At 51.6% G+C, this 25,627-nt stretch overlaps 1 protein-coding gene across 10 annotated transcripts in view; it reads left to right on the top strand.

The window, feature by feature from the left end:
* The window catches only part of Nol4l (nucleolar protein 4 like), a 122,022-nt gene that overhangs the window by 35,953 nt on the left and 60,442 nt on the right, over positions 1 to 25,627 (top strand). For 3 of the 10 annotated variants that reach the window (XM_031372337.1, XM_031372338.1, XM_031372339.1), the window contains exons 2-4: positions 11,175 to 11,330; positions 16,742 to 16,853; positions 24,044 to 24,153. In XM_031372337.1, coding sequence (XP_031228197.1) covers positions 11,175 to 11,330; positions 16,742 to 16,853; positions 24,044 to 24,153 — 378 coding nt within the window. Of the gene's footprint in view, positions 1 to 1,632; positions 2,474 to 2,520; positions 2,537 to 11,174; positions 11,331 to 13,048; positions 13,162 to 16,741; positions 16,854 to 24,043; positions 24,154 to 25,627 lie in introns of those variants that run through there. The other 7 variants (XM_031372344.1, XM_031372341.1, XM_031372340.1 and 4 more) reach the window with 7 other exon arrangements.

The raw sequence follows: 25,627 nt of genomic DNA, 5'->3' as shown, positions 1-25,627 counted from the left end.
GAGAGAGAGAGAAAGGGTCATGGCCAGGGCAGTAGGGAAGGGATCAAATAGCGTCCTCCTGCCCCAGACACTCGCCGCCACTGGGTCCTGAGAGCTGGCTCTGCTTATCTGTGCTTCCTGTCTCTCCTTGGCATGCCCCCGATTGTGGGGGTGGGGGCCTGTGGGTCCGACTGAGTCTGAGGAAACTGACCTCTCCCCTAAAAGTTCCATCATCCCATAGGCCAGCTTCCTACCTTGGTTTGTCTTAGTTTTTCTGTGAAATGGAGAGGGGATGACTTCCAAGAGGCTGTCTGTTCAGGAAGGCTGGACAGAAATTAAGAACAGCAGCTTCTTCAGGTCTAGAAGCTTCTTGGATTTTTCAGTGCCTAGGAGAGGTGGCTTGTAACAATGCTGAAGAAAGGACTTGAGTAAGCTGAGCCAGGAGAGACAGAAGAAGATGTGAGCTGAATTGTAGCCCCTTCAAAACCATGATTGGGTTAATAGATCCCAGTAGCTGGGGAAGGATCCTGAAGTTGGGCTACCTGGGTTTTGAAGGCCAGCAGTAGTTTTCTGCATCTCTTTCCCCACCTGTAAGATGGGAATAATAAATCCCCGAGCTGTTGGAAGGTGAAATGAGGCAGTAAATGTTGGGCACATAGTAGGTGCAACACGATGCCAGCCACCATTGTGATCTTTATCTCCCCCAGAGTGGTTGAGATGTCCCAGGGTTGTAAGGGAAGGAAGGCATTGTGGCTCTGTGCCCAAATGGGAGGCATTAGGGTGGGTGTTCAAGTTTGTATGGACCCTGGGCAAATGGCCACACCCCGCTGAGCCTTGGGAGAGGAGCCTCGAAGGCGCTTTACCACCGAGGGGCTGGGAGAATTGCAGGAGTCCGGGCTTGGCACAGCGCCTGGCACATAGCGGGGGGGGGGGCTCCCTGAAGGACCCAGAGGTACCGCCCCGCACAAAGGACAGGTGGGCAGCGTCGGGATGGAGGGCGGAGCAGGGCAGGTGTGCGGAGAACGAGGAGGCGGGGCAGGAGCAGGGGAGGGAGAGGATGCGCGGGCTGGCGGGCGGGCGGGCGCGCGCGCAGCAGGTGCGCGTGGGATGGGCGGGTCCCCGGAGCGGGCAGGGTCTCCAGGTGCGCGGGCACGCGCCGGCGGGCGAGTAGGCCAGGCGCACGGGCGCCGAGCGTCCCTGTGTCTTTAACGTCCCCATCCCCGCGCCCCCCCTTCAATGCACACCCCCCCACACACACACACCCCAGCCGGGCTGCAGCCGTGGAGCCGTCCCCCCTGCACTGACAGCTGGTATCTAATTACTGTGTGAGAATGGAAAGTCAGGCTGTCCCAGCTCCGGGGAGAGGGGATTAACGTCTCCTGCAGAATACACTTCCTCTGGTGGGTTGCCATGGTTACTCTCATTACCTGCCTGCCCGCGAGGAGCCGCGCGAGCCGCTCCAGCAAGGCCCTCCGAACCCGGGCCGGCACGCGCGCGCGGGCGCGCGCACGCGCCTGTCTTCCCGCCCCTTCCCTCCGGGGGCGCACGCGCGTGCGCCGTGGGGAGTGCGAGCGGTCTCACCCCTGCCCCGCCCCCCGCCCTAGAAGCTATCCCCGGCCCCTGCGCGCGCTGTCAACAGTCATTAGCGCGCGGGCCGCGCCCCTCTCTCCACCCTCGGTCCCCCAGCCCGGGGTGGGGCCCGCACCTGGGGCCCCTGCTCGTTAGCGCACCCCGGCCGCCCGCTTCGGTCCGGAGGGACCCGCTCGCGAGGCTTGTTGGGCTCAGAGCCTCCTCCCGCCTAGAACCCCTTCAGCGGTCGGGTCCCCATTCCCAGTCCTCGGCTGAGACTCCCGAGAGAGGCGGGTCCCCAGAGTCTCTCAGGGCGCCCCTCTGCAGTGGTGACAACAGCGGTCATTTATGAATGTCTCGAGAGGGCAGGCATGTTTGTGCTTCATTCGGGGTTCCGGCAGCCCTCCTGTGAGGTAGTGAAAGCCGTGGTGGATTTGGTGTCATTTCACACGAGAGGAAACTGAGGCCCAGCCCCTTCTCTTCTGAGGGCAGAGCCGGATTGTCCTCGGGCTCTGCCTCACCTCTGGGAGCACCCTTATTGCTCCGATGAGCCAGACCCCTGCAGCTGGTCCCTGAAGCCCAGGGGCGGCTTCACCCCTGCCAGCCACCTACTTCCCCAACCCTTCTCCCCAAAAGGGTTGCTTTGGCTCGCTGTACTCCCTCCACTTCCCCGACCCTTTAAAGAACCCCCGAGTTAGAGCCAAAAGAAAAGGGGGGCGGGGAAGAAGAGCAGAAAAGAAAAAAACGCTACTGAGAGTAGCTGGAAGGATGTGGCACCCCTCGCTGTGGTTTGGGGGTCCATCCCAGGCACTTTCCCTGTGGCACTGGGTGTGCATTTCGGTCCTCAGCGTGATTTGAAAGAAGATGGAGGTTCAGCGAAGCAGAAAGGAGGTCTTGGAATATGTGAGGCTGTTCCAGATGGCAGGTGCGACTCGATGGCAGTGCTCCGCACTAACAGTTGGAGATTGAGCACAAGGGTGGAGAAGAGGCAGGTGCCACATTGAGTCCTCAGTGCCTTGCTTATACATTTATTTATTGGGGGGGGGGGGTTCCACTGCCCCATCCAGGTCTGCAGGGCGCATTGGCACTGGAGACCAGAGAATTCTGTGAGCCTTGTTTTGAAGGGATTGCTTATTTTCAGTTAGGTAGTATTCACAGTGGGGAGAAATAAAACTATCGTCACTGCTGTGTTTGAGCAGGGCCCTCCTCTGCCATCAGACTGCCCCTTTCAAATCATCACCAGATTCCCCTGGGACGCTGAGACAGACTTTAGAGGTTTGGGTGATAGTCCTTCATTCAGTGTTTCCATCTCTGAGTGGGTTTTAAATCTCTCCACCTTCCAGCCCCTCCGCAGCTCCTCTGCGGGGGCTGACTCCTCCCCTTTGGTTCTTTTTGTAGTTCCACTCAGGGCTGGAATAAAACTTCGGCAGTACCTCTCCTGAAACTCAAGTCCTGGGCAAAATGATTACATTGGGGACCGGGCCGCGTTAGATCTGGGAGGAGCATGCCCAGTGGCTTTTGCTGTGGTCTCAGCCTCTTTAGTGGCTGGCCTAGATGTGATCGTTGAGTTTGCCTGTGCAATCAACCCCCTGAAGTCCCAAACTCCCACACAAGTGGAAGCCAAAGGTTTTCCCCCTGGGGTGTGTTCTGCTGAAGCTGGCCTCTAGCAGCAATCTCGTTGATTTTCATGCCTCGTTAAGAGTTGGATCTGGAATGCACCAAGGGCGCATATTTTAAGGACGCTCTCTGTGGTTCCTTCCTCGCCCTTAGGAGTAACCCACTTGAGAAATATCCCCCGCTATTTAGCCACATCTTCTCAACCTTGGCCTCCTTGTGGCTGCAAAGCCTAATCCCCTATTATAGCGATGGTGCTATACTCAGAGGTGCCTGGTGGCTGAAACAGTGTTTCCACCTTGATAAGTATGTAACTTGTTACTAGCCAGCAACTTCAAAGTTGTAGAGATCACAACAGAACTGCCATCCATTAGGAATTGTACTGCACTTGCTTTTCAAGGCCAGGGGGTATTTAATTGGCGTCTGCAGGAGTTGAACAAAATTCCATCAGAGGGGCTCATCTAAGGGATGATCCCAAGGACTGCCATGAAGCCACCTGGCAGGAGCCTAATGACCTGCTACGATGAGTTGGTTCCTCTCACTGGTTTGCAGCCCTAGATATCACACACTCTTTCTGATCACTTGAGGAAACCAAGGAAGCCAGAAAACACCTGCCAAGACTCCCCTAAAGGAACCTGGCCAAGAAATCAAAATCCAGGGTTAGGCTTGCTGGGGGACCTTGCCTGTGCACCTGTAATCCATACTAAGTTGCTGGGCAGATTTCTTGAATTGTAATAATAATGCCTAACAAGAGTCTCCTCCTCTCCCAACCCCATTAAGGAAGGTAGTCTTCTCTGGTGATGAAATGTTAACCTGCAAGGGCTGGAACCAGGGAACATGGCTGTCTTTAATGAACCAGTGTCACCCCCACTACTGCTCACTCATCATGTCTCAAACATGAAGACATTTCTAATCTGCATTTCTCACATTTCTAATCTGAATTATAGTCATCTGGGAATGAAATCTTTTTAAAACCTCAGAGCATAGATTTGATAGGCTGAGGTAGATGATGAAAACACGCATCTTTTGTTTTCCTGTTTTTGTTTGTTTGTTTCTTTGTTTTGAGGCAGATAGCCTAAGCTGGCCTTGAGCTCCCCAGACAGTCAAGAAATGGCATTGACATCCTAATGCTTCTGCTTGGCTCTGTAAGTGCTGGTGTCATAGGTGTAAGTCACCACACACAGTCTATGTGGTGCCAGGGATTGAACCCTGGGCTTTGTGCATACTAGACAAGCACTCTACTGTGTTTTTGAGCCCTAGCCCCAGGCACCTGTTTTTTGTTTATATTAAAGACAAGTTTATTGAGAAGCTGCACTTAGGTGAGTTCACTGGCCCCAAGGATTGAGGCCAGGGGAATTGCCATGGGGCAGGGGAGAAGGAAAAGAGAGAAAGGATGTACTCAGAGAAGGAAGAGACCAGACACCCATATTTAACAAGTGCTCCTGTGAGTCTAATACTGCTTATGTAGTATCCACTCTGAGGATCAGAGTCCTAAATATTTTGAAATATCAGTTACATGTGAACGTTTTGTGATTGCTTCAGTTGCTTGCAACCTGGCTTTTGGATCAGAACTTAGAGGGGCTGGCTTTAAGGGAGTTGGCAGTGTCTTAAGAAAGTTGGTAGTTCACTATTTTTTAAAATGAAGGCCATGTCCAGTTTAGATTTGTTTGGCTCTGGTTGGTTGTTCTGAAGTTGGGTGGTTCTTATAGACGGAGCATGTTACCATAACAATGTTCTTCCCTACAGAGGAAAAAAAGCCCCAGTGACCAGGTATAAATTGGGATAGTCAGGAGAGTCCAGGTCCCCTCTGATCCAGTCCTATAAGTAAAATGAACTTCCTTTGTCAGTCCGGTGTGCAGCTTGTGTATAGCAATGGATTAAATGATGCTGACTTGGGTACTAGGCAGAAGTGGGTTGTCAAGAGCATCCCAAGGCTATGGTGAGGACTGCAGTTACTGCTCAGTGACAGAGCACTTGACCTGGTATGTACAAGGCCCTGGGCTCAAAATTCTCAGTACAGGGTGGAGGTGGGGGATGGGTAGGGTTCCCAAGACTGACTCTCAGGAAGGCACTTTGTGTTCCTTTAGCTGTTCTCTCATATTCCTGCTGGATGCCCTGCTATGGAAGGCATGCCCCTCCTACAACATTTAGCATAAAGGTCATTACCTTCATGGATGCAGGGCCTATTATTGCTGTCAGATCTCTTTGTCACCTTTTTCCTGCTGTTCTCATTGAAGACCAGGCAGGCATTCTGCTGTTCTTCCTTTATGGCGTTACACATGCACAATGTCCAGGTGGTCATAGCTCACTGGAGGACCATCAGTGTATGTCTCTATGCCTCTGCAAACCTTGTGCTATCTGACTTCTGTTTGTTACAGCCCCTTCCCAACCAGAGATAGGTGGGTTACAGGACTCAGGGTTGAAAAGCAGCAGTCTTTTTTTTTTTTTTGACAAGGTCTTCCTGTCTGGCCCCCAGTCTGGTCTGGAACTCACTATACAGCCCAGAATGAACTTGTCCTTGAACTCCTTCTTCAGCCTCCCAAGTGCTGGGATTATAGGTGTGTGCTACCACACCTGACCGATCAATCAATTTTTAGAGAGGGAGTTACTGATAAATGGCTCTCTTGAAGTTTCCCTGGGATAATTTTATGGTCACATTAGACCAGGTGCAAAGCCACTGCTTACCCAAGTGTGCCTAAGAATAGAGGTGGGTGGCTAGGCCAGGGACAGGACAGGCACTGGGTAATGGATCTGGCTGTTCTGTGTGTATGTGTGTGGGGTGTGTGTGTGTGGTATGTGTATGTATAGTGTGTATGTATGTGTGGTGTGTATGGCATGTGTGTGTGTGTGTGATATGTGGGGTGTGTGCATGTGGTGTGTGTTTGTGTGTGTGTTGTGTGTGTGTGTGTAGTGTATGTGTGGTTTATACATATGTGTATTTGGTGTGTGTGTATATGGTGTATGTGTGGTTGTGTATATATGTGGGGGAGTGTAGGGTGTGTGTATGGTGTGTGGTGTGGTGTGTTTGTGTCTCACTTTGTAGCTCTGTAGGCTGTTCTGGAACTCACTCTATAGACCCAGCTAGCTTCATGCTCAAAGAAATCCACCTCCATCTGCAAAAGTGCTGGGATGAGTGGTGTTCACCATCATACTTGACAACCATTAGGTGTATTTTGAACTCAGAGAAAAATTTATTCCAAGTTTGAGGACAGTCTTGGTATCTCATTTAAGAATTAAGTAGGGGCTGCACATCTCTTCTGATGGTGGATGTTTCCTGTGAGATCTAGTTTGAAAAATGACTCGATCAGAATGACAAAAGACAAAAGGAGAGTCCCAAACACACAGTGTCCTGGCTAAGTGAACCCAGAGGGAGGAAGTGGGCCTCTCTCTACCAGGCTTACTGTGCCTGCAATTCTTACTGCCTCTCTTTCAGGGGCGTGTGTGTGTGTGTGTGTGTGTGTGTGTGTGTGTGTGCGCGCCTCTAGAGGAAAGAGGCTAATGCTCTTGCTCATCTCTGTCCTACCTGATTTTATTGTATTGTGTGGAAATCTTGCTGTGTAGCCCAGGCTGACCTAGAACTTACAGAGATCCATCTGCTTCTGCCCTGCCTAGTGCTGGAATGGAAAGATTATTTTTTTGAGGCAGGGTCTCTCAGTCAAACCTAGATCTTCCTGTTAAGACTAGCCTCCTTTGTCAGTTTTCTTGTATTTACATGGATCTGAACACATAAGTCTTCTTGCTTATGTGGCAAATGCTTTAGCTGTGAACCATGTCCCCAGGCACACATATCCCCTCACACATCTTAATGGTGTCAAGAAGTGAAGAAGACCTTGGCAGTGGTGGTGCCACTTAGCTCTCTGAAGGCAGAGTCAGGCAGATCTCTGAGTTGGAGGCCATCCTGGTTTACAAAGTGAGTTTCAGGACACCCAGTGAGTGCTACACCAAGAGACCCTGTTTTGAATAACCAAAAAAGAAAGTAAAGGTAGCTGAGCAGTGGTGGTGCACGCCTTTAATCCCAGCACTTGGGAGGCAAAAGCAGGCGGATTTCTGAGTTCAAGGCCAGCCTAGTCCAGGACAGCCAGGGCTACACAGAGAAACCCTGTCTCAAAAAACACAACAAACAAACAAACAAAAAAAGAAAAAGTAAAATGGGCCACCCCAGGTTTCCAAGCCGGTGAGAGGGCGCTCTCTGCCTCACTGTTCTTGCTGTTTTCTTTATCCCTGCCCACCAGATATTACATCTCCCTCTTCTGGCAACTGTTTCTGAATGAAAGAGTCCTGTGGGTAGGGAGGTCCATCTGCCTTTGAGTAAGTGAACCCATTGGTATTCCTCTGCATTAAAGTGATCAAAATTTAAAACCTGCTTCTTTATACTTCTGGTATGAATTTTTAAGTATTTATTTTTTGGTTCTTAAGGATAGGGCTTCTCTTTGTAGCTCTGGCTGTCCTAGAACTTGCTTTGTAGGCCAAGATGGTCTTGAATTCAGAAAGCACCTTGCCTCTGCCTCCCAATTGCTGGCAGTAAAGGTGTATAATGCTACCACCCAGCTTACATTAACAGTGTTTTGTTGGTGTTGTTGTTTTGTTTGGTTTGGTTTGATTTGGTTTGGTTTTTCTGAATCAGGGTTTCTGTTTAGCCCTGGCTGTCCTGGAACTCATTCTGTAGACCAGGCTGGCCTCGAACTTAGAAATCCACCTGCCTCTGCCTCCCAAGTGCTGGGATTAAAGGCATGCGCCACCACCGCTCGGCTTACATTAACGTTTTAATTGAATTTTAGGTTTATATATTTTGGGGGTGGGGTGCACGAGTGTTGTGTAGAGGTCAGAGGGCATCTCTCAGGAGTCAGTTACTGCTACATGTCAGTCAGGGATCCAACTGGGGTCATCAGGCTTGGTGGCAGGTGCTTTTACCCACAGAGGCGTATCATTAGCCCCAAATTAACATTTTTTATGACAGCATCTATTTCGTTTTTTAATTTTTGCATGTGTGTGTTATATACCCATATGCTCATATGGAGGCTAGAGAAAAATGCCAGGTGCCCTCCTCTGCCACTCTCCACTCTCCTTGACACAAGGTCTTCACTGAACCCCAGAGTTCCTCCTGTCTTCCCCAGTACCAACAGCCCTGGGTCTCAGGAACTTGGGTGACCATGCCCAGCTTTTTAGGTGGATTCTGGGGATTTAGACTCAAGTTCTCATGCTATGCAGCAAGAGATTTTATCCCTAGAGACATCCACACAGCATGGAAATTAATACTTTTTCAAAATTAAAGTTAATAAGTTGGGCATGGTGGCTTACACTTTTAATGCCAGCACTCAGGAGAAAGAGGCAAATAGGTCTTTGTAGGCCATCCTGGTCTACATTGTGACTTCTAGGCCAGCAAATGTTCTTTTAACAAAAATAGGTAACAAATTAAAGATGAACAGATCTATAGAAGATGATGAAAGTCGCAAGTGTTCTTAATAGACCTTTTCTTAAGATTTATTTATCTCGTGTATGTGGGTACACGGTTGCTGTTTTCAGACACACCAGAAGAGGTCATTGGATTCCATTACAGGTGGTTGTTAGCCACCATGTAGTTGCTGAGAATTGAACTCAGGACCTCTGTGAGAACAGTCAGTGCTCTTAACCACTGAGCCATATCTCCAGCCCCCTTAATAGACTTTTTTTGTTTTTGTTTTTGTTTTTTCGAGACAGGGTTTCTCTGTATTGCCATGGCTGTCCTGGAACTCACTCTGTAGACCAGGCTGGCCTCGAACTCAGAAATCCACCTGCCTCTGCCTCCCAAGTGCTGGGATTAAAGGGATGTGCCACCATCCCCCAGCCCTTAATAGACTTTTTAATATACTGTCCACATGTCTGCATAGCTATACCCAAACTGAGAACTAAAACCTCAGTTGTGTTTATCCTTGAAGTTCATTTGTTTTTGCCATTGTAAACTCTGGAGAGATGTCTCAGTGGTTGCTGCTTTTACAAAGTGTCTGAGTTTGGTTCCCAGCATGGACCTAGTGACCACTGGTGAGCCTGTACAGAGCTTAGGATTTCAAAGAGTGGGGATCCCCTAAGAGGGAGGTAAAGATGAGTCTGGCCGATGTGAAATTTCACAGTTCATCTAATAAGTGACTGTCAGGGAAGCTGGGAGTTTGTGGGAGCTGCAGAGCAATGAGGCTGGGCCAGCGTGTGGCTCTCCTGCACACATGTATTGCACATGCACATATGTGCTTACACAGATGCCTGCCCTCTGAGAAGTCCCCATAGAAATGGGTCCTGACTGGCGAGAGGGCTGTGTCAGGCTGGTGAGGCCACAGCCCAAGGTCATCATGCAGAGATGTTGCCTGGGGTTTAGCAGCCCACACCATAGATGCCCCAAGCAGGCCAATGGCAAAAAGCCTTTCCCATTCTGCCACCACTACATATCTGTCTGGAAAGACAAGGGATAAAACTGAAGCCAATCTGTGGCATGCTGGCAAGCCCTGCATTCTCCTTAGAATGTCTGAGGGCCTGACTGTCCATCCACTGTCCCTGTTCCCAGGCAGGTCCTGGCCATCACAACCTCCCAGGGTTGTAATGTTCAGCTCTGTTATATACTTGGAGAAATTTGGCCAACCATAAAGCACTTGTGTGTGTGTGTGCATGTGTGATACAAGGTCTCTATGGAGCCCTGGATGTCTAACTTGCTAGGTAGACCAGGCTGGCCTCAAACTCAGCGAGGTCTACATGAAGGCATGCACCATCCCATCAATTCCAAACATGTCTTAGTAATGGCGTTTATGGAAATAGCCCTGCCTTCAGGCCTGGTACAGAGTGCTGCAGCCATATTCTCAGCTTGTCCTTATAGAAGTTTGTGGGCAATGCGGAGTGCTTTCTTTCCCTCTCAAAGATTGGGAGCATAAGGCTCAGAGAAACAAGATAACTACTGCGTGGTGGGCCAGAGTGTGTCCAAACTATGTTGCTCTGCTGCTGTTAGCCTACTACCTGCTCAGCAGCAGTTGTCAGTCGCCTACCATGTGCCAGGCATGAATTCCACACCTCCACTGGGCTGCTGTCCTTGTCCTGAGTCTCCTGAGGAAGGCTCACCTCGGGAGTTGTGCTTTGGGCGTGTTGTCCGTACTATTTGTTCTCCAAAGCCCTGTAAAGCCTTAACAACCTGCCCATGGGGGATGCTAGAGGAGAGCTGGTGTCCCCAGACCTCTGTGGACCAGGAAACACCTACATGGAGCACCTAGAACTCGTGCCCTGGTGTCTCCCTTTGGCCGCTTCCCTCACTGGGGCTGGGAGTGGGGCCCAGGTGCCTTCCACAGCTCTTTGCTTCAAAGAACTCAGCCTCCATCTTGGCACACCTTGTTGAGCCAGCTGATAGTCTAAGAAGAGGCTTGGGCCCATGACCACCAGGCTCACAGCCCTGCGACATCCACATGGCCTCCAGCCTTGTTTTTGTGTGCATCTCCCCATACAAAGAGTCCGGGCGCTGCGGCTGGCGTTCAGCTGCTGGGATGGGGAAGGAAAGTGATGAAAAGCTTTTTAGAAAGGCCTGGGCAAAGGCAGGAGCTACCTAGGTGATGGTAGCTGGTCCCCTGGGACCCCAACCCAGGACCACAGTGAAAGGTTACTGCTAATTGGCAAGCTCCTGATGGGGCCCGCATCTATTTAGCACTCCCCCTCCCCAGAGACTTCTAGGATGGTCTTGGCAAGGCGTGTGATTTGAGAGCTCTCTGGGAGTCTGGCACAATCTGTCTGAATTGTGAACATGGAGCCTCTTGGTTTCCTAATTTGTTCTTGTGTTGTCGTGTTTCTCCACCCATTGTTGCTGGTAGGGTTAGTAGCCCCCTCAACCACGCTGACTTTTGTACCCTCTCCTCCCCAACCCCTAACTGGAACTGTTGGTACCTGTGCTGGGCCAGGGAAGCAGCTAAGACCCTGCCCCCCTCCCCTGACCTGTGGCCTGGCCTCGGGGCCCAGCTCTCACCCTCCATCAGCCCTGACACTAACACGGCTTGTCCACCCTGTCACAGGGGGCAGATGGCCTGTCGGAGCCCGAGGGCATCTCTCTGAAACGGGTTGCTGTGGTGGAAGATTTCTTTGACATCATCTACTCGATGCACGTGGAGAGCTCTGCAGAGCCAGGCAAAGCCCCCAAGCACGCTGGGCAGAAGAAAACCTACCGAGCGGTGAGATTTCTGTTTCTGCCTCTGCTGGCAGCCCCAGGCCTTGGCAGGAGGCCATGGGCTCCGCACATGTTGGGCGGGAGGCGGGGCTGGGAGCTGAGGCGTGATGAAGCGGCCTTTGGGGATCCAGGGGGGCATGGGGCAAGGGCATGGCAGCCAGAGATGGCTCTCAGGGTGAGGGGCGGGTTCTGCGGTCAGAGCACAAAGAAGAAGCAGGTTGAAGGGAGGGAGCGAGAGAAAAGGAGATGGGCAGGGCAGAGAGGAAGCCCTCCTCTCTCCAGTTCAGCCCCTTGTAGCCTGCTGGGGGAGCACAGATAATAAGAATCGCAGGGGCCAGTGCTTCCACAGCATGGCACAGAGCGCTTGCCAGCCTGCCCCAGATGCCTCCTGTGTGAGCTTAGCCAGGTTACCACAGCACTGTAAGCTAGCCCCGTGAGTTCTCAGAGGCTCTGGGTCTGAGGACCTGCTTCATACCTTCAGAAGGTCACAGTTGGATTTGGGGTGAAGAGGCTGAAGGCAAAAAGATATGTACAAAAGGAAATGCCCCCAAGACCAGCTTTGATAGAGCAAGAACATTGGGGGCTCAGTGAAGATAAGCTAACTCTAAATTTCATGGAAAAGGCAGCGTCTATACTGGCCACCTTTAGGAAGGCAGAAAGGAATGGAATGACTTCTAGAGAAATATTACACATGAGGGAAATGAGAACAGGACTATGGACAGAGCCACAGCCCCAACTTCAGGAGGAGCTAGGCAAAGGCTTCCCTCCCTATTGGCTCTACATGTGAGTCTATACCCATGGCCCATGCCCAGCTCTGAGCCCACAAGCCAGTCATTTTATTCTCAGCTGAGCACCAAAGGCCATCCTGTGACTAAGGCACAATGGGCCATTTCCTATGTAAAGAAACAGACCCAGAACCTCAAGTCACCTGTACAAAGTCAAACCTGAGTAGCAGGCAGCTTGTATTTGTGTGTAGACAGCCTTGGGCTGTAGTGGAGGTGACGTGTATGTAAGATTTCCCCATCTGTCCCAATTCATAGAATCCCAAATTCCAGAAACCCTTGTCCTCAGTTGATAGTTTTTGTCCTGGATGGGTACTTAGCTCCTTGCTTCTTCATGTGTCTGTACACTATGTGAGTGCTGTACCCATGAAGGCCGGAAGACAACATTAGGTCCCCTGGACCTGAAGTTTTAGACAGCTATAAAGTTGCCATGTGAGTGCTGGGAATCAAACCCCTGTTTTTTGGAAAAGCAGCCAATCACTGAGCTGCTACTCTTTAGAATGGCCCCTCTGCTGGGAGCCTCTGAGCAGTGAGGAAAGCAGCTCAGGGCCACAGCATGGCCACCCTGTCTTCCCGTTCCTCCTGCTATTCAGTAGATGTGCCTGTGAGGAAGGAAGCCAGGCTGAGGGTCTTCGTAAGTGAGGCCACAGAAGGGAGAAGCATCCATCTAGGACTAGGGTGTCCTTGGACTGAGGAGACTGTGTTTGCTCATCACTGAGCCTGCCATGGTGCTGAAATTCCACGTGTGCCTGGCTCTACCATCAGCCCTTTCCAATTCCACCTCCTAAGTCTGAGCCATGTAAAGGCTACAGTCATGAGCTGTACAGCAGGGACACATGAGCCCCATTTTAAGGTGAGAGCCACAGCTGCCTGAAGTCACTCAGCTGGTGTTTGGAGCCAGGCAGCTGACCAGTACCCATCCTTCCTTGCCACAGGTCTCCTGAGGCAAACTGTCAAGCGGGCCACTGGCTGTTGTCAGGCGTGTGGACTTGGCGCTCTGAATCTGGTGGTTTCCCTGGCTCCTCTGTGCCCAGCACCAAGCCTTGTCCACAGGTACTCCTCAGTGGGGTCTGTGGCCTTCGGGGTATACAGACGCTGGAGCTGAGTGGGACTGGTTTTGACGGCTCTTGTGCTCCTGGACCAAGCAGACAGCTAGCCTTTTGCACTTTCTGGCTTCTGGTGCATATGCTGCCATGTGCCCCATTTCCCTGCCCAGCCTGGAGCTGGCACATGACTTACATGGAGTGGGCTGGGCTACATACACAGCTGGAATTTCAGCACAGGGCCAAGGCTGAGCCCAGCAGGCTAGGGCCTTCCTGCAGCAATTGGAGAGCAAGGAGGTCCCACTTCCCCTCCATACTTCCTCACCCTTCCCTCTCTCCCATCTGCCACCTTTCCTGGCTACCCTCTTCCTGTTTCCAGGGCAGAGATGGTAGCTGGATGCTTGTGTGCCCCTCCTTTCATCTGCTTTCACTTCTCTCCACCCCTGCCTAGCTCCTCAGCCTTGCTCTGTAGACATGAGCCCCCTTTAGGAAAAGCCCCCAAGCAAACCCTGGGCATGGCTGGAGAGAGGCACAGCCTGGCACTGCAGGCTTTCATCAAGCTCTTGGATGAGTGGCTTTTGGATCTGTCACCATGTATTTTGCCAAACCTGAATCTTGGGTCTGCTTTTTTTTTCTATAAGGTACAGGGACTTTCAAATTCTTACAAGCCTGAAGTGTCTTTGAGGTTGGGAGACAGTAGGGAAGTGGGCAGCCTTGTTTGGGGTGCTAAAGGAGGCCAGTTCTTCATTAGGGAAGAGGATCTTTCTAGCAACTGTTCAGCAAAGAATTAGAGAAGAATGGTTATGTGCTTTTAAAGCCTGTAGGTTTTGAGAGTCGAGGCAGAAGGCATTTCCATCAAATGATACAGAAGGAGCCACTTTTTGACCAGGGAGTCCTGTCATAGCCTCTCCATCAGGGTGACTTGAGTATCCAAAGATCCCAGGAGTCTCACTGGTGCTAAACTTGGGGAAGTTCCAGGCAGCTCCTGGTGCCCTGACCCCCCTGCCCCCAGGGCTTTCCCTGTCTTAGCCAATCTAGGTTGGAAGAACCCTTTTACCTCCCCTTCCCCTCAGGGATGCTAGAGGCCAGATCAGCTTGCAGAGCCCGGATCTGGCTACCTAGGCCGCTTTGGAGTTGGGGCCAGATGTGGTCAGCAGCTGCTCCAGGCCCACCACGTGCTAATCCACCACAGGGCAGAAGGAGGATCTTGTAAAGTGGTGCAAATCCCCCCCCCCTGCCCCTCCTTCCAGCCTCTGTAGACTTCTGAGTTGGGGAGTGAAAACCAGGCCTTGCAAGTCAGCGACTCTGCAAATAGCTTCTGCTCTCCCTGCCTGTGAAATCTCTCAGTTTTTAACACTAGGGAAAATAGAAAAGGGAAATCCATACATGGTTTCAGGATCCTGGCAGGAGACTGAGAGCAACACAGCAGGCAGCCCAGGACAGCTGAGGGAAGTGTACTGGGTCAGGGGTCCTGGAGTACCTCCTCCCAGAACATGCAGGCAGCCCATGTACTCTGGTTTTTTGTACATGTGTGTCTATTTCTAGAATAGGGTCTGAAACCCTCTGAAAGCCACCATCCTCCTGATAAGAGCATCTTGTGAGTTTGTGAGGATTGCCTTTCTGGTCTTACTATGTGTGTCTGTATGTGTGTGTGTCCTGTGTTCCATGGGCCTGTGGCATCCAGGCACACAAACAGAAATAGAGGTTCCATTTCTAGTCCTGACCAATCAAAGGTTGAACCAAAAGATTCTGTGGAAAAGAAAACAGAAAAGAGGGAGGGTGTGCTGTCCATATGGGTTCCTAGGAGGGACAGAACTAACTCCCAGCTTCCTTTGATACTGCCCCACCCACTGACAGCTCCAAGGACTTTTTACCCCTCCCTTTCCCCTGTGGGACCCAGGGCCACTGCTGGGGGCCCAGCCAAGATCAGATCTTGTGGCCACTATCCCAACCTAGAGACAGACTCCTGTGTGCTCTGAAGGCCAGGAAGCCAAGATAGCTCTGCTGACCCTGTGTGCAGCCCTCAGTAGAGGAGCCTGACCAGAAGCTGTTCTGGAGTCTGTGCCTTTCCAGTGCAGGTGAGGAAGCAAGCTTGATTCCCCTGGCGTGAGCCTCACACTCCTTTCAGCTGACTGCAGCTCTCTTTCCCATAACTACTCAGCTCTTCTGAGGCCTAACTTTGGGAGCAATATCTCAGGGGAGTCTGGGACCCCATCATTTGGCCAGTCAGCCCCAGCTCTGGCTCTGCCTGGAACAAATTCACTATTCCCAGTTCGGCATGCTCTGAAAGGACTCCGAGAACTCCAGGTTAGGATGAAGATGCCTACTTATCTCCTAGTGCTCATCCCTAAAGTGGGCCAACCTTGTCTTCCTCCTCCACTCTGCCTCTCCCATCTGTGGCTCCAGCCGGAGACTCAAGGTTTGCCTTTGTCCTTGACCTCCAGAGCAAGGCAATCAGACAGGGGATTTAGAAGGGAGATAACTCATCAAAGAGACTGCCTGCTCTGCGGAGCATCAAATCAGCTGAGAAGTAACAACTGTGTCACCAAAATTAACTCTCGTTTGCAGCTGGCAGCAGTAGCTATAGAACTCTGCAGGACATGAAGGAGGCCAATGGCTGGGCCAGAGCCTTGAAGGCTGCTCCTTAGAGGGCTGCTGTGTCCATGAATTGTCTCTAGTCCCTGGAGAAGTAGACTGTGTACTGGCTATGGGAGGAGCAGGGCCCAGTGGAGTTCACAGAGTCCCCAAAGCCCTCAGCAGACTTTCCGCTGGGTTGTGCTAAGGGCGGGAATGCTTGGGTGATGCTGCCCCTTAGTGGAGAGGATCGGGAGAACCCAGCTTCGAGGCAGAGCACGGGAAATCAGCTGTCAGGCCGCCTCTGGCCGAGGAAAGGTGGCATCAATTTGGCTGTCCACTTTGGACCCCATGGACAGCCAAATCAGAATCAGTTTCCCAAAACCTAGAGCAAAGCTGACCCCCTTACTAGATTGCAGGTCCACAGCCACCCTTCCTGCTTCCTACCCAGCCCTTTCATACCCTTTCCATTCCATCTCTACTTCCCTCTCTCCTGCCAGCTCTCCTCCCTCAGTGTGGGGTGCTGTGATCTGCAGTCCTACCTCTCAAGAGCAGTGTGGCCTCAACGCAATCCTTAGTTACAGGAAAGCATGTGGAAAGTTGGATGCCCCAAACCAACGTTCTATAGCTCTGCCTAAAAAGGCCCTTGGCCTGTGGGTTAGCAGAGGACATCAGTGGTGGAACACTAGGCTTTGTAACTGGGCCAGTGAATTTACAAGGGGGTCTTAGTTTATACATCTCTAAGAGGAGAGGCTGTCATATTCTAGAGCAATGTTCACAAGCTCACCTTTTAGTGGCAGCAATAAAATGTTCTGAGAAGAATACTGTTTATTAGAGGTTTAAAACTAGATCATGTTTAAATGCTTTTCATTTTCAATTTTTAATCTCCTTTATTCGAGTTTTAAAAACAAGTGGCTCATTTTACAGAAAGGAACAGAGGCTGTTGGCCCCTCAATGTTGTTGGCGACTAAGTTGCCTTCAAGGTGGCACATGATGTGCAAACTGTTTTCTGGCAGATCGCGGAGACCTACGCCTTCCTCCCCAGAGAGGCTGTGACTCGGTTCCTCATGAGCTGCACGGAATGCCAGAAGAGGATGCACTTTAACTCCAGCGGCCCGGAGCCCAAAGGTGGGGGCCACGCAGCGGACAGATTCTCCAGAGGCCAGTGTGGGTGGTGGCACTGCCCCAAGAGCCTTGTTTAGATTTGTTTAACTTTCTAATAATTACTTGCTTACTTGCTTATTTTTGAGACAGAGTCTCACTGTATAGCCCAGGCTGGCTCCAAACTGTCAATCCTCCTGCTGTAGTGTCTCAAGTGCTGAGATTATGTGTGTACCACCACACTTCTTCTTTATTGGTTTTGTAAATGTTAAGCTTCTCTTATGAGCCAACAACCTATCCATCGTGCCCTTCAAGGCTTAGGCTAGCCTCTCTCCTCCTACCTAGTTTCTAGTTCGAAGTGGCCAACCTTCCTGTTCTCTGGGTTCTGCCATCCTAGCCACTTGACCTTGCCCCTGGGGCTGTTTGTCCACTCGTGTACACATGGATCTGGGTCTCTAAAGATTGACATACACGTTCTTCTTACCCCTTGGTCCTTCACACCTTCCAGTGCTGCACGCTCACTAAGGTCTGCTCCCCACCCTCCGTGCACACCCATGTGACCTCCAATCAGATCAGTGAGGACTGACTAGAACTGAGAATGGACAGGCCACTGGTGATTAGCTGAAGTTGCCCTTTGCTCTGGTCAGCCCAGTAAGACCATTGAGGGTCCCCCTCCAATATCTCCCTACACAGCCCATCAGTTTGTCTGCCTGCAGCTGGCTTTGACTATAGCACAGGCTAGCACAGTTGGCCATAGTTATCACGGGTGGCACGGGTGGCTTAGTGTGTTGTGGCTTTGGGGTCACACTGATCAAGGTTCTGGGCCTTCCCATGACACACTGTGCCTCTCCTGGCTTTAGGCTTGCAAATTATGAGCCACGGTCAACAGGACAGAAGGGGTGGGGGCAGTTGTCTGACCACGAGAACAAAGTAGGAGTGGACAGGAAGGAAACCACTTATCCAGGTAGACCTCTAAGGGCAGGCACCCACCTGGGGAGAACAAGTGGACCTTGCTGTGACAGCCCAGTGACAGGGACACAGGCAACAAGCACCTGAGCAGCTTTTGACACCAGCTGATTCACCAGATCTAGAGGCTTTGCTGTCCAGGAGCCACTAAGCAGTAGCTACCTGTGAAGGTCCTGAGCCTACTAATGCTGGCTCTATTGTTGAAAGCAGGCTCCTAGGCCAGGCTGTATGAGTGTGGGTCTCAGCTCTGTGCATGGGGTCAGTAAAGGGTCTCTACTCCAAGGACTGATAAGGCTTGAGAGGTCATCCCTGAGCTTGACTCAGGGCTCTAATATGGGAGAGTGACCCTAAGGGATGCTTATCACTCTGTTACTCATGGCCTGGCCCCAGGGCCAAGATAATCCTTGGCCTGCAAATGGACTTGGGGGCCTTTTCTCTGCTCAGGCCCCAAACTGCAGGTCTGGACCCTGGTGCTGGCTGCCTGGATCCTGCCCACCTAAGTATGCTGGTCCCCTCCTGTTTCTGCCCTAATTGTTTCCATAGCAACTGGAGGAGTCAGGCACAACAAAACTGTAGTCTCCTGGCCCTCCTGCTGTTTCCTATGGTGAGGAGGGTGCTCCTCCCCAAAGGCTGCAAGGTCCTCAGCCTGGGGACTTGTGTGCAGGCAGCCTAGCGGCTGTGTGCTTCGTCTCTCCACCGGCTGCCTCTGCCTTAGGAGGGCCCTTCCCACCCTCAGCCCAAGAAAGGAGAAGGGGGGTGCTCACAGCCCAGAACTGAGTAGAATATAAACCAGCCTGAAGACTGTCTTGAGCCTCTCTCCTGGTGCTTATCTTGACAGGAAAGGAGGACAGGTGCCTGCCTATCCTCAGTCCCAGGCAGCTGACCTTCCCACTGCAGAGAGGACTACTTGAAATCAGACTACAACCCACAGAAGAGTGGGTCCCAGGCCAGGGGGAGCTGGTGTGCAGTCGTATCCCCTGCTGTGTGGCCTACAGCAGGTTAGGGAACATCTCTGAGAATCCCCTGCTCATAATAGCTATGAGTTGTCAGTCCTGGCATACAGCCAAGGAAACCAAGACCCAAAGAGGTGCTGGGTGAAATCACTCACCCAGGCTTCCCTCTCCCACCTCCCAGGAGAGGGAAGGAAGCAGAACTGCCTTGCTCAGCAGAGTGGAAGGAATGTCTTCCTCTCGGGCTGTGGTGAGGCAGATACAGAAAAGGAGCCCATCCTGCAGGGCCCTGCAGCTCTGTGGATACCTTGGGGACATGGGCCCATCCTTAGGTTATGATGCTCTGGCCCAGAGAGCTTCCCCTTCTCCCTAGACTCTGAGCCAGAGGTTGCAAAGGGAAGGTCAGAGGTGCCCAACCCCCACCCTGAGCAAACTAGCTGGGTCCATCCATGAGCTAGATTTAAAAGGGAAAGATTGGTTTCTGGACTGCCAGTAGAGAACTCTCTGTCTGCTCCATGGTCCGAGGCATCAGTCCTCAAATCCTTGCCAGCTTTGTCCTTGGCAGGAGCTCAAGGTCAGATCTCTACCCATAGTGCTTCCTCAGGCTGCACCACTGCCTGCTAGCCCTCCCTTCCCTGTGGCCAGGGGTAGGCCTCTTATTCCTGTCCCAGGAAGGTAGGGAGGGAGGGGGACAGGGAACAGGATGGAGTCTCCTCCGGGGCTGCTGGGAGACTGCCTTGCTTCCTGGCCTCATGCTGGAAAGAAAAGGAGGAAGCAGAGTGGCCCCAGTGAGCAGCTTGTCCCAGCAGAGTGTGAGGCCCAGCAGCCCCCAGCTCCCCATTCCACACAAGGAACATAAACAAAGCAAGGCAAGCTGCAGAGAGTCTGGAGGTCCTTGGATTCCAGGGCCTCTACACCACAACCTCTTCCACCAACTCCAGTGAGAGCTGATCCTCAGAGCAGCCACCTCTGAGGGTACACTCCTGCTTTCTCTCTGTGACAGCATACTGTGACAAGGTTGCAAACTGTGAGCTGGCAACGAATAACACAGGTTGCGCTTGTGCTTCCTCTGGAGCAATTGAATCATCAAGTCAGACTTGTGTGCAGTTCCCAGGGCCAAGCTTGTGGATCCCCCCTTCCTGTGTTTTCCAGACACACCCCTGTCCATTGCTGGCTTCTGTCTCACCTTGTCAGCTGGCCTTTCCTCTCCCTGTTAACACACTCACTGAGTAGCAGTGGGAGATGCATAGCCTTTCTGTGTGGTGGTGTCCTGTCTGCACCCATTCCCTGGGTCTGTGGGTCTGTATGGAGACCTTAGGAAGTACTCAGTTTTTTTGCCTGAGAAATCCTTTATTCTCTTAGAAAAGCTTTGTTAAACTACTCCAAAGCCCTCTTGGCTCTAATGGACTCCCATATGGCCCATTCCCTGTTCACAATCCTTGTCTCACAGCCTCTTCTTCCCCTTCATGCAGTGAGCAGGAAATGTGAGTGACGAGAGATGCAGACAGGGAAAAGACAACGTTCTGAATGCAGGGCCTCTGGAGCTTGCCCATCCACTGACTACCTTCCTTCATCCTAGCCTTGGGGTTCCTGTTTTGTTTCCTAGTCTGAACTCTACAAGGCTGGCTGGTCTTATGGCTTCTCTGCCCCTTATGCAGACATCCTCTAGTACCCAACCAATATCTGGGAACTTCTGTCATCTCTAGACTAAGGAGTTCTTTCGATAAAAGGTTGTGAGAACGGGCACCTGGAGAATGTGAAGGTCATTCCCTTTTGGACTGTGTAGATTGACACGTGCCTTTGGTATCCACTGTGGAGGCTGAGCTTGATTTGGCCTGTCTTATTCAAAGCCCCAGAGAGTCAGGCTGAGCACTTGGGCTGGTTTCCATTTTTCTTGGCAAGGAGGTGTTGAAACATTGTTAGGTGGCACTTCCTCAGCCTCTCTTCCTTGCAGCCTGCTGGGCCACTTAGCCTCCATGATGATGCTGGCTCCTAACTCTCCTCTCTCCATAGTAACAGTGCCCAATGCAGTGGCATCAGGCTGTTTGCAGTGGCCTGGGCATGACCACCACATGTGTTGGCACAGAGGACCACGCTGTCCAGACAACCCAGGAAATCCCTTCTTTGTGTTTACACTCTGCCTTAACTCCCCTGGCATGACATTCTCCCTACACTGGGGCGCCACTGGCTTTGCATCTACTGTTGTTCCACTCACCATATCCAGAGCTTATGGGGTTCCCCCAGCCTTTCTGCCATCCTCCTCACCGTGGTGAGCCAGTTCTGACCTCCCATGCCAGCTCTGTGGCTCCCTTCCTCCCTGGACATGTATCCTGCCTACCTTGGCACTGCTGCCACAACGGGATGTTTGCTCTGGGAACTGAGGGACTAGGTTTTTCGAGGCCCACCAGCACAGGTGTTTTCTACTGCAGGCATCTTGTCCCCCTCTTTCAAGGCACTCCAGGCTCTCATAGGGTCCCGGAAGCATCCTCTGCTTTGCAGAGGTGCTCGGGAGCAGGACCAGGGAAGGCCCTCTCCTTCTGCCTGCAGAGCACCATCCTAGGCACTGTTCTTTTGGGGTTTCCCTCCTAAGCCATACTGCCATCTGCTTTATTAATGCTTTTTGGTAAGCATCCCTGGCATTCAGGTATGATGTAAGTTACATAAGGGCATCTTGCCTGTGTGGACAGCCAAGTGCAGAGAGCCCCTTTATGACTAGGGCCATTGGAGGATGGGTGGCCCTTAGTAGCCTCCATATTGTTTAGCAACTTCGTGCCAGATAACCTCGCACTTTGAGGAAATTAAAGTGAATTCACACTTCTTGGCCAGAAACACCTGGATTTGGAGACAGGACCATGGCTTCTGTCTGTAACCACACCTCAGTGTCCCTGGAACCATTGACCTAGTGTGTTGCCTCCAACCCAGTCAGTCTTGGTAGAATAAGGCCTAAAAGCTCCCTGGACCTAAGGAAGTCAGGTCTAGGTTGATGGTGGTCTATTGAAGAAAAGGGGGAACAAGAGCCAGCTCCATTTTCCTACAGGCTAGGCCCATGTGCACAGGATTCCCTACCCCACCCAGAAAAGGTAGAGAATAAGGAGCAGCCCTCCCCACTGTCAGCAGACACACACACACACACACACACACACACACACACACACACACACACACACACACGACGACGCAGTGCCAGTGAGCCCGGTGTGAAGTGAAATCTGGGCAGTGTAGCGGCAGGCTAGTGGCAAGCACTAAGAATGCTGCACTCAGGTTTGGTTTGTTTTTTCTGAGTGGGCTGGCATGGATTCAATAGCTACCATTTTGAGTCGGAATCATCAGTATGGACTTAGACTCACCGGTGACCAGCACACAGTTTTAGATGTAATTTATTCGTATGTTGTAAGACTTGAGAGCTTTAGAAGGGAAAGAGTAAGCCCTTCGCTCTCGCCCGGTTTAGGGTCTGCTGCCCTTGGAGTGTATGCTTCCAGAAGTTATCCAAATTCATTAAAATGCATTTATCAGGGGCTGGAGAGATGGCTCACCCACTGCTCTTCCGAACTTCCTGAGTTCAAATCCCAGCAATCATATGGTGGCTCACAACCATCCATAATGAGATCTGACACCCTCTTCTGGAGTATCTGAAGACAACTATAGTGTACATACATATAATAAATAAATAAGTCTTTTTAAAGAAAGACATGAATTAAAAAAAATACATTTATCACCACAAAAAAAGGCATACAGAAGTCTTGGGCCCAGTCTGGTCTAGGACCAGCCTCTTTCAGGCTGTTCCTGCCCTGGCCACATTGGAGGGCCCCCCTCCAGGGATGACTTTGCCCCCACCCCATGTTTCTGAGGCTTTTTCTCCTCTTCTCACTCAAGTCAAAGATGAATTGTTTTAGTAATGTCCACGGAACCATCTCAGACTCCTTGTGTTCACACCTCTAGACATTCACACAAGTGTCTGTCTGTCCTGTGGCCTCGTCACGTGGCCTCGTCACGTGGCACAGTGTTGGGTGTGGGGTCCTCCTTGGTTTGGGTGCTGGCTCTAGAGGAAAGTGTCACCTGCCTCTTCTGCAGATTGTATCCGGGCTGTGCTAGTGACAGAGGTAGGCAAACTCTCATTTCACCCAGCTCAGACCCTAGCCCTTTGGTGAAATGGAGATCCTGAGGCCTCTGTGGACAGGAGAAGCCTAGAGAATAGACAGCCAGGATGGTGGCCTGGGTACCTTGGGCAGAGACTTGAGCCATCTTTACTTTCTGACCCATAAATCCCATTTCTTAGAATAGTTCTGTGATGGAAAAGATAAGAATGCAGACTAGTACCTATTGCCAGAGGTACTCCCCGCAGGTTGGCTGCACTAGCCTATATATCCAACTAACCATACGGCTTAGGGAAAATAAGGGAAAAGACTCAGAGCAAAATGTTTAGGAGGAAAAATACTTCTAGTGCTCAGGAGGCTGAGGCAGGAAGATCGTGAGTTCAAGGTCAGCCTGGGCTATATACAAAGCAACACCCTGTCTCAAATAATTTAATTAAAATAAATGTGTTTTTTTGAGAGGAAAGCGAACTATAATTCTCTGTGTACATTATAATATCAAGTATGCAAAGAAGAGTCACAAGGAAAAATAAACAGAAGCATATGCCAGGCTGCTTGGTGCAATTACACTTTAAAATTTTCTTCCTCACATCTTTCTGCACACTGCAGATTTTCTACAAAAAGAACACACATAGCTTTGATTCTCGGGACAGCAGAGCCATAAGCAGGAGGAAATCCTCCTCTGCATGCAATTATGGAAGCACCAGGATTCGGGAAGGTGGAGGGTACTGGGGGCCTGGCTCAGATCTGTGAGCCATCTGGTCCCGGAGGGTGCTCTGGTGGGGGGACACTGTGGGGCTGAGGCTGGAGTGGGACAGGCAGAGGCAGGTGTTTACCAGGAAGAGCTGGCTCTGGCCAGAGTTGGAAACTTAATGCCTTCAGGGTCCTGGCAGGTGGCCTGAGTGAGCAAAGCTGTGCCCTGGCAAAACACACATGTCCTGCCTGTAAGAAGTGGCTGCTACAGGGCCACATGGTTGTCACAAGAACCCTGTGTGACAGACCTTTCATATCTCTTGAAACAGCCAAGTCTCACTTTTTTTTTTTTTTTTGGAAAACTGGCACCTAACTGGCAAGCGTTTTCAACACTGTGTGCTGCACACCGCACAGGTGGACAGTGAGTGACCGCTAGCCCTCTGTCAGGGAGGCAGCCTCCCACCCCCGCTCCCACTCCATGCAGACTGAAAGGGGTTTCCTTTTGTTTTTCCTGCAGAGAATGAGCCTCCATCCCCCCTGGTGTCTGGCATTATTGACTACAACATGCCCCTCACCTCCACCTACTTGAAGCAGATGAAGCTGCGAGTGATGAACTCTCAGGAGCAGGTAAGGTGCCTGTTCTCTCCCTCAGAGACCAGGAGGCTGACCTTGTCTGGTTATGGCTGAGATTTTCCAGGATTTGGGGCCCACAGCAGCCCGTATAAACAGGAGCAAATAAAAAAGACAGTTCTGTGGTCATCTGGCCGACAGCCAGCAGAGAAGGTGGGAGCATGCTCTCCCTGAGAGACTCAGCCTTGCCAGGCTCTCTCCAGGACCTGCTAGGGACAGATGCTCCTCCAGAATCACAGACCTTGACTCTCAGGCTCTCCCCTCTGTCTGTTACCGCTGGCTGCTGGCTGCTTGCTGGTGGCCTCTGTCATTCTTGGGTCCTAGACAGGCCAGGAAGATGGGCCTTGGAGGTTAGCCCAGGCTAGATAAGGCCTTGGGGTTCCCTGGTTGTCCAAGACTCCCAGATAAGGTTTGCCAAGGGCTGTCAGGCACCATGAAAACAAGCTCTGAAAACTCCCCACACATTCCACTCGCTGACCTCCTACAAAGCAAATAGCCTGTCTTTCAAAGAAAATCTGGGTGAGCACTGTCCTCTCCCTCTGCTGCAACCAAAACCAGGGCACTCCTTCCTCACTTCATCTCAAGTGCCCCCACCTCTGCTTACATCAAGTCCCCAAGGCTTAAAACTAAGGGGAAGGGCACTTGTTTCCACATGGAATCCAGGTCAGAACTCTGGGTTTATGCTGTCTTGCACCACAAGCCTCCTTGACAGTGTGACTATGTGGGGGCTGAGGGAGGGCTTGTGGCTGGGCCTGGATATGGCAGGGGTGAATCTGTGCAGCAGCTGGGCCTGTGCTACACACATTGAGCATTCAGGCTGCTTGGCTTTGACTGCAAAGCTGCCCCCTGCCCCCACCCAATCCTGTTTCTTGAGACTAAAGGAAGGAAGCCAGCTTTTTTTTTTTTTTTTTGGAAGGCCACCTCTTAAGTCTGTGTTTCCTCTCTCACCCAACAGTAACTGTCCCGGGATGGTTGCTATTGAAGGCAGTGTGCTGGGGGCAGGGCCGGGGCCGGGGACAGGGGCGGGTGCACTGCATGGCTTCTGCTGTGGGGTAGCTGTCTCAGGGTCTGCTAGTGCTTAGGAAATCTCAGCCCCTCCACTGAGGGGAGGAATCATGGCCTTTGGTTTCCCATAAGCATCCTCAGTGTCACTCACTGCTCACACAAACCACACAGACAGCTGAGAGCAGTGTCACACGGCCTTTTCTCTCCTGGGATAGGCAGCTGGATCTGGGTCACTGCCGGGGCCAACGTGGTCAGTGTGGTGTGTAGATGTGGCCTCTCCTCCATGAATCCTGTCAGGTTTTGTTTGCTTTTAAAATCTTAACTGTAGTTTCCCTTGCAGTGGTAGAAGGTGGTGGTGGTGAGAGGGATTAACAAAGGTGGGGCTTTTTCTGTGAGCTGGGCTCTAAAGGCAGGCAAACGGGAGCTTTCCTGGGGTATCTCACCTGTGGGAGACCGTCCCCCCCCC

The sequence above is a fragment of the Mastomys coucha genome, unplaced genomic scaffold, assembly GCF_008632895.1.
Source record: "Mastomys coucha isolate ucsf_1 unplaced genomic scaffold, UCSF_Mcou_1 pScaffold15, whole genome shotgun sequence".
In the NCBI taxonomy this organism is placed as follows: domain Eukaryota; kingdom Metazoa; phylum Chordata; class Mammalia; order Rodentia; family Muridae; genus Mastomys; species Mastomys coucha.
The sequence above is the reverse complement of the archived record's forward strand: the minus strand, read 5'-3'. Positions and strand labels throughout refer to the sequence as shown.